The 17,773-nt window shown below is 32.0% G+C and overlaps 1 protein-coding gene across 2 annotated transcripts in view; it reads right to left on the bottom strand.

The window, feature by feature from the left end:
* The window catches only part of SOS1 (SOS Ras/Rac guanine nucleotide exchange factor 1), a 134,573-nt gene that overhangs the window by 50,563 nt on the left and 66,237 nt on the right, over window positions 1-17,773 (bottom strand). For both annotated transcript variants that reach the window (XM_031466869.2, XM_031466870.2), the window contains exons 3-8: window positions 15,628-15,759; window positions 13,452-13,616; window positions 11,633-11,842; window positions 8,918-9,061; window positions 1,507-1,617; window positions 1,334-1,432 (exon numbers count right to left, since the gene is read on the bottom strand). In XM_031466869.2, the coding sequence (XP_031322729.2) occupies window positions 1,334-1,432; window positions 1,507-1,617; window positions 8,918-9,061; window positions 11,633-11,842; window positions 13,452-13,616; window positions 15,628-15,759 (861 nt within the window). The remainder of the gene's footprint in view (window positions 1-1,333; window positions 1,433-1,506; window positions 1,618-8,917; window positions 9,062-11,632; window positions 11,843-13,451; window positions 13,617-15,627; window positions 15,760-17,773) is intronic.

Raw genomic sequence — 17,773 nt, 5'->3', positions numbered from 1 at the left:
ACCTTCATCAAAGGTTCTTGTTTCTACTTATTAACTAATGATTGCTTCAAGGTTTCATATGGCCTTTAATCTTTCAGAATTTCATTACAGTCTCAAGTAAAAATCCCATCATTCCTCTTGATTACCCTCTTAAAATAATCATCCTGTATTACTAAAGACCATAAATGGTATTTTGTTTGTGGCCTAGAACAGAGAGCTAAGAGTGCTGTTAATTCTGCCTGGTGACTAAATCCTTTAACTTCCTCAGTCCTCTCTTAATTCAAACATTCCTGCTTGAGAAATCTAACTGAACTCCAAATTACTACAATGAAGAGAGACCTTGGAAAATGGAAGGAAAATTCAAGGATGAGAGTTCCTCCAGTTTACTAAACTAGGTCTTCTACTCATTCATTGATTCATTATAGAGAGCCCATTTCATCAAGTACTCCTGCAAACTATAAATCTGATTTCTAGTAATACAAGCTCCATAACAAAACCAACATATTAAATAGAATTTTTCTTTAATGAAAACATTCTTTTAAAAGCTAAAGAAATAATAATAGTATTAATGCATGTCTTATTTCATCTTCATGAGGCTAGTTCATTAATGGTAAATAAAATATCTTTATAACTCATCTGTTAAATTTTTTGAAAAAAAAATTGTTTTTTAGGCTATATTATCCATAACTCAAAGTAGACATCATTAGATACATAAGACATTTAAACATAAATCACTTTGAGCTACAGTATTGTATTATAATTTATACAGACTAAGGTTCCCTTTTTCCTTAATTTCAGTGCAGAGGAGGGAAAAAAGCAAAATCCTTTCTTTTGGTTCACTGCTTTTTAAGTTGAGTATTTTGAACTATAATCAAACGGGAAATTTTTACTAGGATTATATATTATTTACTGTTTGTAAAGTAATAATGAGCAGTTTTATAGAAATAGTTGCAAACTTAGGCTATGAAAATTAGGTGATTAATCTTTCCCATTACTTGGCCTTATCCCCACACTTGGTCCCTTATCTAAGTCCCTGAATCTGTTGAGATCTCAAAATGGAGACCTCGATGCATAAATCTAAGGTTGTTTCCAAACAATCGGCCGTGTGAACAAAAAGAACACAAGATATAAACAAAGAGCACAAAAAAAATCTTGACGATTGCTTTAAAATTCACTATTAAAACTGGAGAAAATATGTGACTCTTTTGTAGATTCATTTACATTTGCTTAACTAGAAAAAGAAAATGGATACAGACTAATGTTCATGAGCACTCAATAATTCACAAACTAATTGGAAAAAAAAACTGTGTCACACTTCAACATTTTATAAGTAACAGTTAAAGAGTTTTCTTACCTTCAAAAGTTCAAAGTAATGTAGACAGTGGTAAACAGGAGCTAGAAGCAGCCTGGGTAAAACATACTGAACAGCTTCTTTGAAACCTTCACCTATTGACTAGAAAACAAAGTGATTTAATTTTTAAGTTTACTTTTCAGACATCATATACCTTGACATAAAAATTACTATACCTGCAAGTAGAGGGCCGCTCCAGGCTTTGATAACTGACTAAGGAAACGATCATGAAAACCAGGTCGTAAAATATCTCGAGCATATGATTCATATGGATCAAATGCCAGTTCCTTAGAAAATAAAGAAGGTAAAACATAAATAATCTTTCTCCAAGGTAAAGTGTAAATAACCTACCACCATAAATACAGAAAGATTAAATTATGGGCACATCTATGCCTGCACAATTATGTATTTCTTTTAAAGCCTCTAAACAAAATTATGTGGCTATTAATTTTAATAGAATAAATCTAATATTCTCAAGTAAGAAAGTATATCAATTCTTTTTGATGAGTAATAAGATTCTTATATATTACGACACTTCTCAGGAAAGGATTCCAGTAGAGAATTATCAAAAAACATGGTTGTAAGAATAGAGGGATTTTTGGTTCTGGAAAACAAAGGTTAGCCTGAACAATAAAGAATATAAATATCTACAACCAGGTAAAGTATAAACATTTAGAATACTGGTGCCAGACATCTATTTTCTCATCGTTATTTCTTAGTGGAAGACTTACTTTCACATTCTGTGAGTCATAGGTAAAAGTTTATATCATCTAAAATTTATTGTTACACTTTTCACAGAACAATTAAACAATTTAATCCAAATTGCCAAAAAAATTTTTACCATCAGTTATTAATAAACCAAACAAATCTAATGGTTAGAATCTGTTTTTGATGATTCCTGAGGAAAAAGAGAGCAGGTGTCTTGATTTTATCAGGAGGTAGGATCTCTACTCTCTTGTGTCCTGTGCCCGATTCCAGGCTGAACAAAAAAACCATAACGAAAACGGTGTTCTAGACCCTAGGAAGAGCTCATTTCTATGAAGGGTGATTCTAGAAAGAGGAAGAGGACATCTAGTGGAGGAGAGCAGAAAAAGGAAGTTTGAGTGAAAGACAGAACAAATAATGTTTACTTTAAATGTTGCTTCTTAGATTGTGTTTTTTTACGGAAAGACTGAATAACAATAATACAAGATCAGAAATCAGAAGACCTGACTTCTGTTCTTTGTGAAATGCAATACAGGATATAAAGCTCCAAGTCACCCTAAATCCCTTGAGTAAATTTCAATTCCTTCAACTGCCTTCTCAACTGAAAATTTCTATAATAATATAACACTGGAAATTGCAGTCCATTGAAAATTTTACAGTGCTGGATAGTAGGTTTTCAAAAATAACAACAGGAAGGAGTTAGGTATGAATAAAGTGGATGGGAGAGAGAAATAAAAATGTGATTAGATGTTATATCTTGGGTCTCTTCAATTCTAGTATTTATATACAGCAAATAATCTTCTCCTTCTCTTTCAATAAACTCTAATTTATTATAGAATTTTTATGACAATTATATATATAAAGGAAAGGCTATGCAGTGTAGTGGCTTAAAAGCATGACTACAGAGTCACAGAGACCCAGATTCCAATTCTGATTGTACTACTTACTAGCTGTGACCTTTGACAAACTATTTACCATCTCTAAGCCAGTCTCTTCATTGGAAAATGTGGATAATACGTACTTTAAGGAGTTGTTTTAGAAATTCAATGAGACAGCACGTGCAAAGTGCTTACAAAAGTATATGAACATAGTGAGCACTGAATAAATGGTATCTAGTATTATCATTCTAAAATAGCAAATTTCAAGAAAGAGAAAAAAAATCAACAAGTCACTGAGAATCCAAGCTCTCATCACATAGCTTTATTTTGAGGATAAATTTGCAGAATGGCAAGCACTAAGAATCCATATATAAGTTAATAGAAGATTTTATGATCAGTTTACTGGTTAAATGCAATACTTGTAAGTCATTTAAAAACTTAATTATCAACATATACAATTGTGAATTAAGAATGAAAAATACAGACTATTCTAAACAGAAAGAAAAGTACAAAGAACAGCTTAACAATTCGATTCACCATCTAACTCAAAAAAGCCCCACATTTTATAACACTTCAGCTCCTTTTTTAAAGAAATAAAACAGTACAGATGTAATGATCCTCCCGGGCTTCTTTTCAGAAGCTAATTTCTTCTCCTGCTGAACCCCAGAAGAAATCAGGAAATCACTATTCTGAATTTGAGTTTCATCATTTCATGTTTGTTTAAATATCATAATTACATACGTATCAAGATATAAGGCTCTATTTTCAAATTCCATATAAAAATAATATAAATAGTATATTCTTCTGCAATTTAGTTTTTATATTTAAAGTTATTTTAAAATTTTATTCATTTTGATTCATACAGTTCCTTACAGTTCATTTATTACAAACTCTGTATAATACTCTACTGTAAAATATTCCTTTCATTAAGGTAATTTAGGTTTACATGCAGTTTTAAGAAATGATATGGAAAAATCCTGTCTGCACACCACCTAGTTTCTTCCAGTGGTAACCTCATGCAATAGTGCAATATCACAATCTGGCCATTGACACTGATGTAGTAAAGTATAAAATATTTCCATCACCACAAGGACCTCCTGCTGTCCTTTTATAGCCACACCTCCCCTCCCCCATTACAGCCTCCTCTTTAGCTCCCAGGAGCCACTAATCTGTTCTGCATCTCAATAGTTTTTTTCATTTCAAGAATGTCATATAAAAAAATTACACAGTATACAACTTTTTGGACTTGCTAGATATGATAATTCTTTAACTTTTTGAGGAACTGCCAAACTGTTTTCCATAGTAATTGTACCGTTTTACATTCCCACCAGCAAAGTATGAGTGTTCCAACTTCTCCACAACCTCGCCAACACTTGTTATTTTTTTTTTTTTAAATTCTAGCCACCTTAGTAAATGTGAAGTGGTATTTCACAATGGTTTTGATTTGCATTTCACTAACGGCTAATGATGCTAAGCATCCTTTCATGTGCTTGTTGGACATTTGTGTATCTTCCTTGAAGGAATTCCTATTCAAATCTTTTGCCCATTTTAAAACTGGGTTGTTTGTCTTTTTGTGAGAGTTCGTTACATACACTGAATATATCAGTGTATACCAGATAACATTAGATATATGATTTGCAAATATTCTGTATGCTGTCTTCACTTTTGATGGTGACCTTGCCCTTTTTTAAAAAATTGAAGTACATGAACAAAATTATACTGTATAGCATGGGGAAACATATACAGGATCTTGTGGTAGCTCACAGAGAAAAAGAATGTTGACAATGAATATACGTATGTTCAGTATAACCGAAAAATTGTGCTCTACAGTGGAAATTGACACAACATTGTAAAATGACTATAACTCAATAAAAAAAGTGTAAAAAAAAAGTGTAAAAAAAATTGAAATACAGGCAACTACAGTGTGTCAATCTCTGGTGTACAGCACAATGACCCAGTCATGCATATACATACATATATTCGTTTTCATATTCGATGGTGCCCTTTGAAGCACAAAAGTTTTAAATGTTAAGTCTAAACTATGTATTTTTTTCTTTTGTAGCTTGTGATTTCGGTGTCATATCTAAGAATCCTTTGTAAAGCTAAGGTCATGAATACCTACCTATGCTTTCTCCTAAGAATCTGATAATTTTAGCTTTTACATTAAGTCTCTGATCCATTTTGAGTTCATGCTTATAGACTATTGAGAGCTTTTTGTGTATGATATGAGCTAAGGAAGAAATATTTTCTTTCCATATGGACAACCAGTTTTGACCCAGCATCATTTATTAATTAGTTTGTTTTTTCTCTACTGATTAACAATGTAATCTGTTACATATCATGTGTATGTGTACTTTTTTTCAGCTACATAAAATGGACCTTTAAAAATCGAAAATAAGTACTTTCTTTAAATAGGCAAGTTTCATCAGTTTACATATACTGAGTCACTGATGTAGTAGTATAAGGTAATTGGATTTATTTGTATCATGCTACAGTTGGCCCTCTGTATCTGCAGGTTCCACATCAGCCAATACAGAAGGTCAACTGTGCTATGCCATTTTATATGAGGTTATTTGAGCATCTATGGATTTTTGACACTAGAGCAGGGATGGGAGGGGGATTTCCGGGAGCCAATCCCCTATGGATACTGAGAGATGACTGCATTTTGTTTTCATTATCATTGCTTTTCTTTGCTTCATTATTCTTTCCTATTAGCACTGGAAATACTTCAAAGTGTTACTATAGTTCTTGTACATTGTTAAACTATAGGTAGTATCTCTATTCTTCTGGTGATTTTCCCAAACGTTTTAAAAATCAAATATAGTTTGTTATCTATAAATTCTTCTAAATTTTAAAGAGAGTTTAAAGTTGTTCAGTTTTTCTTATGAATACAAGCCCATTTTATGTGTGTAGTTTAACCCTTCCTTTTAAAGTAAGAAAAATACTTTGGTTTTAAAAATACTCAATAGCTTATAAATTTACCAACACATTTCCCACCATTAGTTCTGGTATTCCTTGACTTCTCTCAGAGTACAACTTTCCTTCTGGCTGAAGAACATCCTCTAATATTTCTTGTAATAAAGGCCTATGGATAGTAAAGTCTCTTGGTTAACGTCTATCTGTTTTTATTTGTTCCTCGCCATTTCCCTCTCATTTTTTGTTAAACTGAGGTACAACCTACATGAATTCTGCAATTTGATGAATTTTTACATTAGGTATGCAATCCATCTGTGTAATCACCACCCAGATAAGGAAACAGAAATCCAGCACCTCAGACAAACTTCTTCACGCTCTGTAGTCAACCACTATTCCAATCTCTATTACCAAAGATCTGTTAACGTATTTTTGAACTCCCTACAAATGGACTTATGTAGTATTTTGAGTCTTATTTCACTCAACATTATGTTGCCTTTTGTTTTTATCAGTAGTTCACTCTTTTTTACTGCCATATAGCATTTCACTGTATGAATATAACAAAATTATCCATCATGAATAAACCTGCCATGGACATTGTTGAACATGTCTTTTGACAAACACAGGCACTCATTTTCGTTTGGTATATGCCCAAGAGTGAAACTGCTGGATCACATGGTACGTTGGATGCTCAGCTTTCACAGATATGCCAAACAGTTCTCCAGTGTCTGTACCAATTTACACCCCCTCCACCAGCAATGTACAGTTCCAACTGCTCCATGGTTTTAAACTACATTTCCTGAATGAATAACGATATTGAACACCTTTACTTCTTTTAGGAAATATCTGCTCATATCTTTTGTCTATCTTTGAAAAAAAAACTAAGCTGTCTGGTAGTTACTGATTTGTAGAAGTTCTTTACATACTCTGGATATGAATTCTTTATTGGTTACAGATATTAGAAATATTGTCTCCCAGTCTATAGCTTGTCTTTTCACTCTCTTAATTTTGTCTATTGATGAACAGATGTTCTTCATTTCTGGAAAATTCTAGATTTTTATCTCTTCAAATACTGCTTCTCCATCATTCTTTGTCTGAAATTCCTTTTAGATGTATACTGAAACCTTTCAGAATAGCCTTTACTACTCTTAGCTGATCTTTCATATTCTTATCTTGGTCTCTCTGTGTCATATTCTCACATATTCTCTCTGTGTCATTGTGTGAATTCCTGAATTCTATCTTCCAGTTCACTAATTTTATCCTAGAACTAGGTCTGGCAAATGTTATGCTACATAATGAGGTTTTACTTCAATGCTTGTGTATTTATTTCCCAGTATCTCTAACTGTTTCTTTTGATACCTACTTGCTCTTGTTTCCTTTCCGCTTGTTTTGTTTCACAATGTTTTCTTTATAAATGAATCATATTCCTTCATTTATCTCTTTGAGCATTCAAAACTTTTAAACTCTTTGTATATCTATTGTATAAAAGTAATTTGATCTGGAATGAATTCATATTCTAATAGTTGATTTTGTTAGGTATCATTCAAAGTATTAATATTTGTCTTATATTTTGGAATTCTGTATTACAGGCTTCTTAGGGGGAGGCTTTTAACTTCTGATTTCTTTTCCTTTCCCATTTCTTTATAAACACTCTTCCAGACCAGAACCTGCTCTTAAATCTTAAAATGACTTTTGGGTCTTGGGCTCTGTGATCATACTGGCTTAATATCATGGGATGCTGTGTTAAGTTTTAAGGTAAATTAGTTATAACGTAGGATTTTTGTCCTCTACCTCCAGTCCACAATTTTCTATAAAATCTTATAGGTAGCAGGTTAGCAGATTTCCCCAGCATCTTATTACAATCAGGGCCTTAGAGTAAGAAATCTTGCTCATTTTCATGGAGCCCATTTAGTCCTCATTATCCTTAAAAGCTAAATACTCAGCTACCAGAGCTCACTACCTTAAAGTATGTTCCATTTCGGATCTTGTTTTTGAGTCTAATTATGTATATTCCTTTTTTTTCTTTTAATACTGTATGACATCTATGTGCTTGAAGCAAGACTGAAGGACTGTAGTGAAGCTTAAACTAGCAAATTATTTTGCTTGAAAGTCTTAAGTTTTTTGTTTTACAAACTCAACTCTGAGTTACAATAAAATATATAGTGGATTTTAGAATGAGAACAAAGCAAAAGCTAGAAATTTCAGAATGACTATCAATGCTAATTTATTAGGACAAACTCATATATTTTAACAGCTGAAATATCAAGAAGAGGGTTACTATTTTTCTACTCCCATGATATCCGAATCACTTAGGTCCTGGACTTGATTTTCCTAGTCACATCATCCATCCTATTCTAAATAATAATGCACAGTTATCATATATTGAGTAATTGTATGAGGGTGGTTAAATATTTCAGGTAGGTTATTTTACTTAATTTTCACAGAAATCCTGAGTCTTATTAATATCCTTATTTTACAAACATAGATAAGGTTTAGAGATGTGAAATAAATTGCCCATGGTCACACACAACTAACAAACAGCAGAGTTTAGAGTGGAGCACAGTGATCTGATCTCAGGTCCAAGTTCTATGGCCTCTTCATTGACAGGGCATTCACCAACTTTTCTTAGCTTTGCTATGTGAGATAGAAGATTAACTGTCAGCTGTCAATGCTTCCCTCTGTGGGATATGCTTTTTCATAATGGATGAGAGACTACTTCATGTTTCATAAAATAACAGAAACGAATGTTGATAACGATCTTATGAAGGAGTAATACAGCTGAGTTACAGTACTTTACTAGAAAATGAACTGTTATATTTTAGAAAGATGGCTTGAGAATTTTGTTTCATCATGAGTTGTTAAACAATTAACCAACATATCACACTCATCAAGGGTTAATGTGCTTTGTAAACTCATGGCATCACAAGTAAAAGATTTTGCATGAAATTAAAAAAAAAAGAGTTGAGTACAATTATTAGTCAGCAGTTAATACCTATGTTAGCTGGAAACAAGAATTAAGATCCCAATTTTAATGCAAATGTAAGGCCTGCTAGAGGCAGACCTTTTTTAGGTGTATAATTAGAGTACTTACCTCTGCTAAGTCTTCAAAGCAGCTTCCTACTAATGGATGGGGACTGCCTTCATCTGTCATTTCTACAGTATCTTCTATATGGCCCAGTAATTTTACACTAAGTTCATGTATATCTGCTATACGACTAAATATATTTTCTACATCCTGTTGGGAGGAAAAACACATTAATTCAGTTGGTTGTATAATAAAAAAATAAAATTTGAGCCAATAAGTCATTTTATAATCATGAAATTTAACATGGCAGATACAGTGAGAAATTTCAATAACTTACAAATGTAAGACAATTAAAGAATTCTTTTTGGAAAGATGTACAATTTGCAAATACATTTCTCTACATCACTTGTTCTCCAACGTTTTGGTCTCAAAACTCTTTCACACTCTTAAAAATTACTCAAAAGTCAAAAGGGCTTTTGTTTATATCTATCAATGTCATATTAGAAACTAAAACCATGAAAATTATAAAGCATTTAATTCATTTAAAAATGATAATAAATAACACTTTTATGAAAACTATGTTTTCTAAAACAAAAACAAAAAAACTTAAAAGAAAGGCATTGTTTTACATTTTTGCAAACCTCTAACATCTATCTTAATAGAAGATACCTGGCTTTTCATAAATATTTCTGCAGTCAGTCTTTTGTGATACATTGTTTTGGTTAAAGCATATGGAGAAATCTAGCTTTGCAAAGACATGTAGTTGGAAAAGGGAGTGGTATTTTAACAGGCTATTCAAATAACTGTGGGCATCCTTTTCTTTTTCTGTATTGTTTCTTTACTGAGATATAAGTCACATACCCTTTTAAAGCTATTCAATGGTTTTCACATATTCACTATCAAATTCTAGAACATCTTCATCGCCCCAAAAAGAAAGGCTGTATCCATTAGGAGCACTCGCCATTCTTCCCCTCCAACCCAACCCCTAGTCTCTGGCACCAATTAATCTACTTTCTATCTCTATGGGTTTGCCTATCTTGGACCTTTCATACATATGGAGTGAATATCCTTTTATGATATCATACAAAAGCCAATGAATGGTACTTTCGTAAACATTAGCTGCAACGTGGAATCTGAAACAATATAAATTTTGTACTGATACATTAAAATCCACTGTTCTAGTTTGAACTTTGAATGTTTTATCCAAGTGTGATTTTGTAGTGGAATTACTAACTAGTATGGCTAGTTTACAGCTACTATTATATGAAACTCAAACTCTTTTCCTAAGTATTTTTAACAATTATGTGTTCACGAGCAATGTGGGGATTTTATATTCCCACAAACAGTTGCTCTACATTCTTTTCAACATTTGGTACTGTCACTCTTTTTAATTTTATCTTTTCTAATGAGTGTGTAGTAGTATCTCATTATGGTCTTAATTTGCATTTTCCTTATGACTACTGATGTTGAGCATCTTCGATGTACTTTTTGGTCACTGATATATCTTCTTTTATAAAGTGTTCAAATTTTTTGCCCACTTAAGAACAGCAGGCTGTTTTTCTAATTATTGAATGGCAATAATTCTTTTTTCTGGATACAAGTCCTTTGTTAGATATAAGTATTTCAGATAGGTTCTACCAATTTGTGGCTTATGTTTTATTTTTCTGACAAAGAATAGCAAATTTTTCATTTTACTGAAATCCAATTCATTACTTTTTTATTTTACAGTTCTTTATTTTTGTGTCCTAAGAAATCTTTGCCTATCCTTTACCGCTTTATTTTTTAAAACAATTTTATTAAAATATATTTACATATCATGCAATTCACCCATTTAAAGTGAAGAATTCAATGGTTTTTACCATACTTCCAGGTTTGTGCAACTCATAATCTACTCCTTTATTTTTCATTGTTCATTTATTGCCATAACTTGAGCCCCAATCTCAGCCTCTGTAGTGAGCACCGCGTCTCCATGAGTCACCTATGTAGCTTCAGTTCCAGAAATTACTAGAATGCAACCTCCCTCAGACAATCTCAACTATTCTCACTTAGCATTTCTCCAGGACCCAGTTATGTTGGTTTGACTACTATTGTAAGATGAGTAATCGTTCTCTAATTTTCAACGTTACTGGCTTCCTCCTTTGAGCTCCCCAAAATACCGTTGTCATACTTCTGTTATGGTAATTACCACATTGTGATTTTTTTTTTTAATGGAGGTATTAGGGATTGAACTCAGGACCTTGCGCACACTAAGCATATGCTCTAACCCTGAGCTGTATCCCCACAGCTGGTAATTACCACATTGTATTGCAATTTAAATTTAAGTTTACATCTGAGTCTTGTCAAGACTAAACCTGAGGGAAGAAACTGTTTTATATTCATCTTTAAATCCCCACTGCCAAGTATGGAGCCTAACAATGCAGGCAGCACTGATGAAGTATTGGTTCAGTGATGCAAATGAATCAACTTAAACACAAAAATCTTCCACCTAAACAAGAGGTTTTATTCTTTGGAATATTTAGAAGATTCTGTGAATTTATTTGTACTTATACAATCAGTCTAAGTTTGGATTTTGTCTCTTAATTTCTGATGTTTAACTTATTGAACCTGTCGTATCAATTTTATTTGTAATCATAGTTGCAATGAGTTAAATCCCACAACTTTAAAAAAAATGGGCCAATTAGCAATCATGAACTATACAAATTCAAATCATGAAATATACCTGAGTTGTCATGTAAAATTAACAACACATGCAATGATATATGTGTACACAATGATACTCACATTAGCTGAAAACAGTTTTGAATTGGAGACAAAGGGCTCTCTGAAAACTTTTATAATTAAATTTAGTTCCCTTATGTACTGTCGAATTTCTGCCATAAATGCTTTTACCAAATCATAGTAAGTTTGCTCTCCTGAGGTGGAAGGCTCTTCATCAGTTAAAGATAATATATTTATATCTTCTACATCTTGATGAAACATATCCATCAATACCTACATAGAGATATTTTAAAAAGTGTAATAAAATATGAACCTATAGTCAAATTTGAAGTTAAGCACTCTAAAGTTATTATTTGAAAATAGTTCTTAAATGATAAAAAGCAGGCATAAAATTACCTCTTCTTGGATATAATGCCACTGGCGCCTCCACAGCTTCTCTGAAACAGAATTCTACACCTGATATCACAAACTGCCTCTTCCAAATTCTCTGTCAATGTCAGTATCTGTCTGTCTGTCTGTCTGTCTGTCTCTCATGCTAACCTATTACTTCCAATTTGCTCCAAATCCTGTCTTAGATTTCTCTCTTAGTTTCCTGTTTCATACCATTGGCATCACCACCTCATTCCAGGGTCTCACATAATTCATATTTAAATAATTCTTACAGCCTTCTAGCTGGCCTGTTTGCCTAAGTTTTTTAGAGACTGATCAAATCAAGTCCTGTTTTTATCCAAGAAGTCTACTTTTCTTACTCTTGCTGAATCTCATCTTTCCCCTTCCATGAATTTCCAAAGAATTATCCCAATAACACAATAAATTAGTATTTCATCTTGTTTACTTTCTGCTTGTTTCAAAAATATAAATACCCTTTCTTCAATTCTAGAACCTTTTTACACTACTCTTGCATCTCTTCCCTGTGTGAGCACAACTATGCACTAAAAAATATTTTATTTATTGTTTCATTTCAAAGTATCAAATATTTTATATTCATTGAAAAGTAATTATTTTAAAGTCAAATACTTATCACTAAAAATATCAAAACATTTGAAATTCTTTTGCAGATCAGGTAATTCTTATTCTACTTGTTCACATTCTGGAAGAACAAATAAATACTAAAGCATATTTAAGCAGATTCAGTAATCAGAAAGAATATTCCAAATCAGTAACAGTGGGTAAAAGTGGACTAAAACGCTTCATTAGGAAATATTTTCTTTCCTGAAAAGTCACTTTTATAAAATGAAAATACTGTGGCAGTATAGTGCAATGACTAAGAGCTTTAGACTCAGGTCTGGAGTTCAAGTCTAAGCTCTGAAACTTCTCGGAAAATTCTGGACCAACTTCTTTTTCTCTCTGAACTTAGTTTCCCTTTTATAAAATGTAGGTAAGAGCAGCTACCTTAGAGGGGTACATAAGGACCAAATGAGATAAGTCACATATATGCTTAACTTTCAATAAATATTTACTCTTAATATTATCATAATAAAACCATACAAGCAGTATTTAAAGAAAGCGAGGTATTGAAATAAAACTGTCACAAGTTTAGTATTTTTACATTTTCAAAAATTGTTTTCATGTAAATCCAAAACCTTCTAAGTCTTCTAATCCAAATAAAATTTAAGAAATTTGCTAATAATAGATTATTACTGTTATTAACCCTACATGTAGCAACACATAAAGGAAAAGCTGCATGACATGTTTAAACACATTTTAATTCTACGTAATACTTTTATTTCCATAAAGTAACCTCTTGAATTCTTGCTATTAGATTACTTAAAAGTATGCCTTAACACAAAATATACAATTTTATTCTGTCTGAATAATATGTTAGCACCCAAGAAGTCACGAATAAAAATTTAAGAACAAAACATAAAGATCAGTATCTTACCTTATCGGCACACATTGCCACTTTAATATCTTGTTTTGTAATTTCATAATGCCGTATATTTCGCACATAATTCCCCACCAGTTTTAAAATGTCTGCAGAAATGTATTCTAATACTGCTACTATGTAAACAGAAACCTGGTGGTCAATTTTATAACCTAAGACCTCCTGAAAAATTAAAAGAAAAGCATATTTTAAATTACTTACTATAAATCTGACACACTGATTTTTTTTTAAATGTATACAATTTAGTTTAACTTTTACTGAGGCCTGTGATTATCAGCAGCACTTAATTTTAAGTGGTTCATCTAGGAATAATAAGTATATTGCTATTTGAAAATGTAAGCTAAGAAACGGTAAGGCAAAATTACCTATGATTATGTAAAATACTGAAGAAGTACAGATAACTAAACAGATAATCCCTAATCCAGGAAGGAAGCCCAAGTTTAGGGGAGAGGAGAAATGCCCATGGTTACCTAATTCAGAATACCTGGAATTAACCATGACAAAAGAGGTATTTTTCTTTATGCAAAACAAGAGTTAACATATTATTGATATCTGAGAATATGTACTATCTTTATACTACTATCCTTCTATCCAAAGGAACCTGCACTTCCCAAAGCCCTAGTGCCACATTCCTGGTATCTGGATTGTTTCTATGGAAAAAAATTCATGCTATGTCCTGCTGAACAACAGTAGTTATTAACAGCATGTTAAATAGTCCTTTATTAGACTTCAAAGAGAGTATGGGCTTTTGTGGGACTGACCAGATCCTATAGGAAAACAAATTCTATTTTCTAAACAATCCAATTAAGGGAAAAAAACCGTGAAATAAGTCTACTTATAATATTTATAATAACTTTAATGGTGTATAATCTATAAAAATATTGAACACTATGTTGTACATGTAAAACTAATATAGTCAATCAACTATACATTAATTCTTAAAAAAGAAGTTTACTTAGAGTTGGGGGCAGGCTGCACTTACCTTTAAGAATATGTAAAAACTATTAACTGTTTATAGTAATATGGATGTGTTAATAAATTGAAATTATATCCACAACTAGACTTTTAAATTCAACATTCAGAATCATTAAAGCAGCATGCATATACTTCAATTTAATTCTCTTAGAATATAATTAAATGCATAGCTATAGAAATCATGAAAAGAATTATAAGAAGTACACAACTACCAATAGTTTAGTAATGTTCTATAACTTACACTTACTTCCTCAGACCAGTTAGTAAGATACAGGCAGATATTTTTAATCAAATAACAAAGGACAAAACGTAACCTTTTAATAGTCTTAATCATCCAAGTGTTCAGCCTTAAATCTTGGACAAGATCAGAAAGACTTGGATATCCTAACACTATCACTTAGAGTCCTGGGAACTTGGACTAAAAGTTATTTAATCACTTTCTGCCTTAGTTACTTTACCAACAAACTGGAGATAATAATTAACTCTGTTGAGTAATAAAACTTAGAGCTAATGCATGCAATCATTAGCATTTTGACTGCATTACAATACATACAGAAGTATCAGAAGTATTACTAGGGTTTCAATTATTATAATACCTATATTTTTGGTGTGAGAGTTAATCAATAGTTTGTCATTGTACTAAATAAAACAGAAACTGCTAGAGTTTCCAGCAGTTATTCTATTAGTTTCAGAGAGATTCAACTGTCTGACTGACTAATTTACATGACAAGTATGACTAGATAGTTTAGGGGATCTTTAGGGAATTTTTGTTCAAAGATTACACACAGCCCTAGGGCAGTCTCACATAGGACCCTATATATTTAATGAAGTGAAGCATTAAGATCTGAAGGATTATAAGGGCACTTAGGTCTAACTAAAAAGAAAAGAGTTTTACAAATTCTCTTTGAGGTTGTACTAACACTTGATGAACAAAATCCACAATTATAGAACTTTTCTTAATCCTTTCAATTCACTTGAGTATTACTGTTGGTATGAAATTTCTTTACCTCATGTTGCCCAACTTATACTTTCCTATTATCATATCTCCCCTCCCCATGATGTAAGTTACTGGAAAAATTAAAATGAGATAATGTCACTCTTCAGTTGACTCTATTAGCCATAAAATTATTATTTGTGTTTAAAAATCACGGGTTTTATTTTGCTTTTAAAAGGCAAGAAGGCAGTATTTCAGCTTTACCTTTAACAAAGGATGAATTTTTTCTACTGGGAGAGATAAAGGGTTTCTTCGCTTCCTCTTTTCAATAGCCGATTGGGCATCTGCTATTGCCCACTTATCAATTGGATGAGGGAAACTTTTTTGAACACGTTCCTTGGAAAATAGGAAAATAACAACTAAGCAACAAATATATTAAGTAGCGCTCACTTACAACTTACTCTTAAAATCAGAGAGTACTAAAAGCAAGCTTTTCACATGTGGTATAAGTGATACTACAAACATACCTAAGCTAGAGAAAACTGACTGCCAGTATCCTACTTTCTTAACTAGGCAATTAAGAGACTACACATTCCTTGTATTATCTGGGAGGGGATCACATTCTGAATTTCAATTTCACTGTGAATAAAGCTAATGACAAGGATACATGGAAGCTATTTTAAACATTACTTACATAAAATTTCAAGGAACAAGACCTAAGCTCAAGAGGCAAATACCTAAACCTAGTTCTCATTTGTCCTTACTTTCAACACCAATTACAAGCTAAAATAGCATTCTGCATTTGCAATCTCTAAGAATTTTTTTCTTTATCCATCATGCAAAGGCACTTGACTTCAAAACTATTTACAAGTCATGGAAATCAGGGGTTTAGATTAGTAATAGCAATTTTGATATATTGTAGCTTGTCATTAGAGTTTCAGTCATCCACATCCATAGGTCATTAATTTTTAACAAAATATTTCATTTTAATGTCCAGCACTTGTTCGGTTAGAAGTTCCACTGAAAGTGAAAGAACTCACATTAATGTAAACTAATGTAATTTACTTCAAACAAAAAGTACTTTCATACTCTGTATTTTTAAAAACTCACTTTGAGGATAGCAAAATTAAAACCAGTAGAGGTCGCTATTACATAATTTTAACACCCGTATTTTGAATTACTCCAAATTTAACTAAAAAATAGTAATATGCAAAAACTACTAGATAAAATTAAACATCACTTTTGATTATGAATGTAAATTTAAAGTCTTGCAGTTGCTATTGAAATGGAAAATAAAGATTGTTAATGTGATATTCTGGGGGAAGAGGGAACACTGATTTCAGGACATGTTAGGAACAAATTCATAAATTGAAAATAGTTTAACCCATTTAAGTTTAATAAATTTTTTTCTTCATCTATGCTCAAGGCTAAGTCATCTGCCAAATATAAGAAGTATACATTTTAATTCTAATGAAAGAAAATAGTATAGCTGAAAATGGAGTTTACAAACTTTTTCAAATGCCTACTTGAATAGCTATACACGAAGGTCTAAAATTCTGGGGAAGATCAGCAGGCAAAAAAGGACTAAAAAAAGGAAGAGGGAAAAGGTGAAAAAGAGCACCTAAAACAAGGATTCTTTGCCTTTTTCCAAGTCAATACCATAGACCTGCAAGTCCAAAAATGACAATTAAGAGACAACAGTAATTTTACCATGATTCCCAATTAAAATTTTCACACTGATGGGTTTAACCCATGGTTAACTGAATAGGTGTAATCACGAGTACAAACCTTATATACATAGTAAACTGGAACAAAGTTTCATAAAACAAAACATTCTACTATTATATGCAATGCACTGATATTTACTATTCACTTACAAAAATGTTAATTGGACAATACACTAAAGTGAATTTATGACTTACTAATGAGTGATGACCTAGAGTCTAAAAAGCACTGATGTACAGAAAAGCAGCAGAACAGAATAGAAGCTGAACTCAATCTAACAATTCTAGATCTACATAACATATATGTTTGAAAAAAAAAATCATCAGTAGAATTACAGAGGCAAACTGTAGGCAGAGGCTGAGATGGAAGAAAAAAAAGACAGAATCCTTTCCCATCTCAATTTTATCCACCTAATTCCAAGTTTACTGTTTTGAGAAAGAAGGAGAAGGAAAATTAAGAATGATAAAAGAGAAGGCAAGAAAGGGAAAGTAATAATAATGAAGAACACATTTTAAGCTTACTTATTATGTATTTACTCCTGGAGCTGTATATTTGGGATGTAATACCAAAGGTCAGAATGTGTGGGAAAAGACTGGTAGGGTCAAAAAAGATGCCTTGAATGTGGAAAGGCCAAGATAAAAAAATTATCTCTTGTAGTGGCAAATTTAATTATACAGAACAAATT

This window comes from Camelus dromedarius, chromosome 15 (genome assembly GCF_036321535.1).
Source record: "Camelus dromedarius isolate mCamDro1 chromosome 15, mCamDro1.pat, whole genome shotgun sequence".
Classification (NCBI taxonomy): Eukaryota; Metazoa; Chordata; class Mammalia; order Artiodactyla; family Camelidae; genus Camelus; species Camelus dromedarius.
The sequence above is the reverse complement of the archived record's forward strand: the minus strand, read 5'-3'. Positions and strand labels throughout refer to the sequence as shown.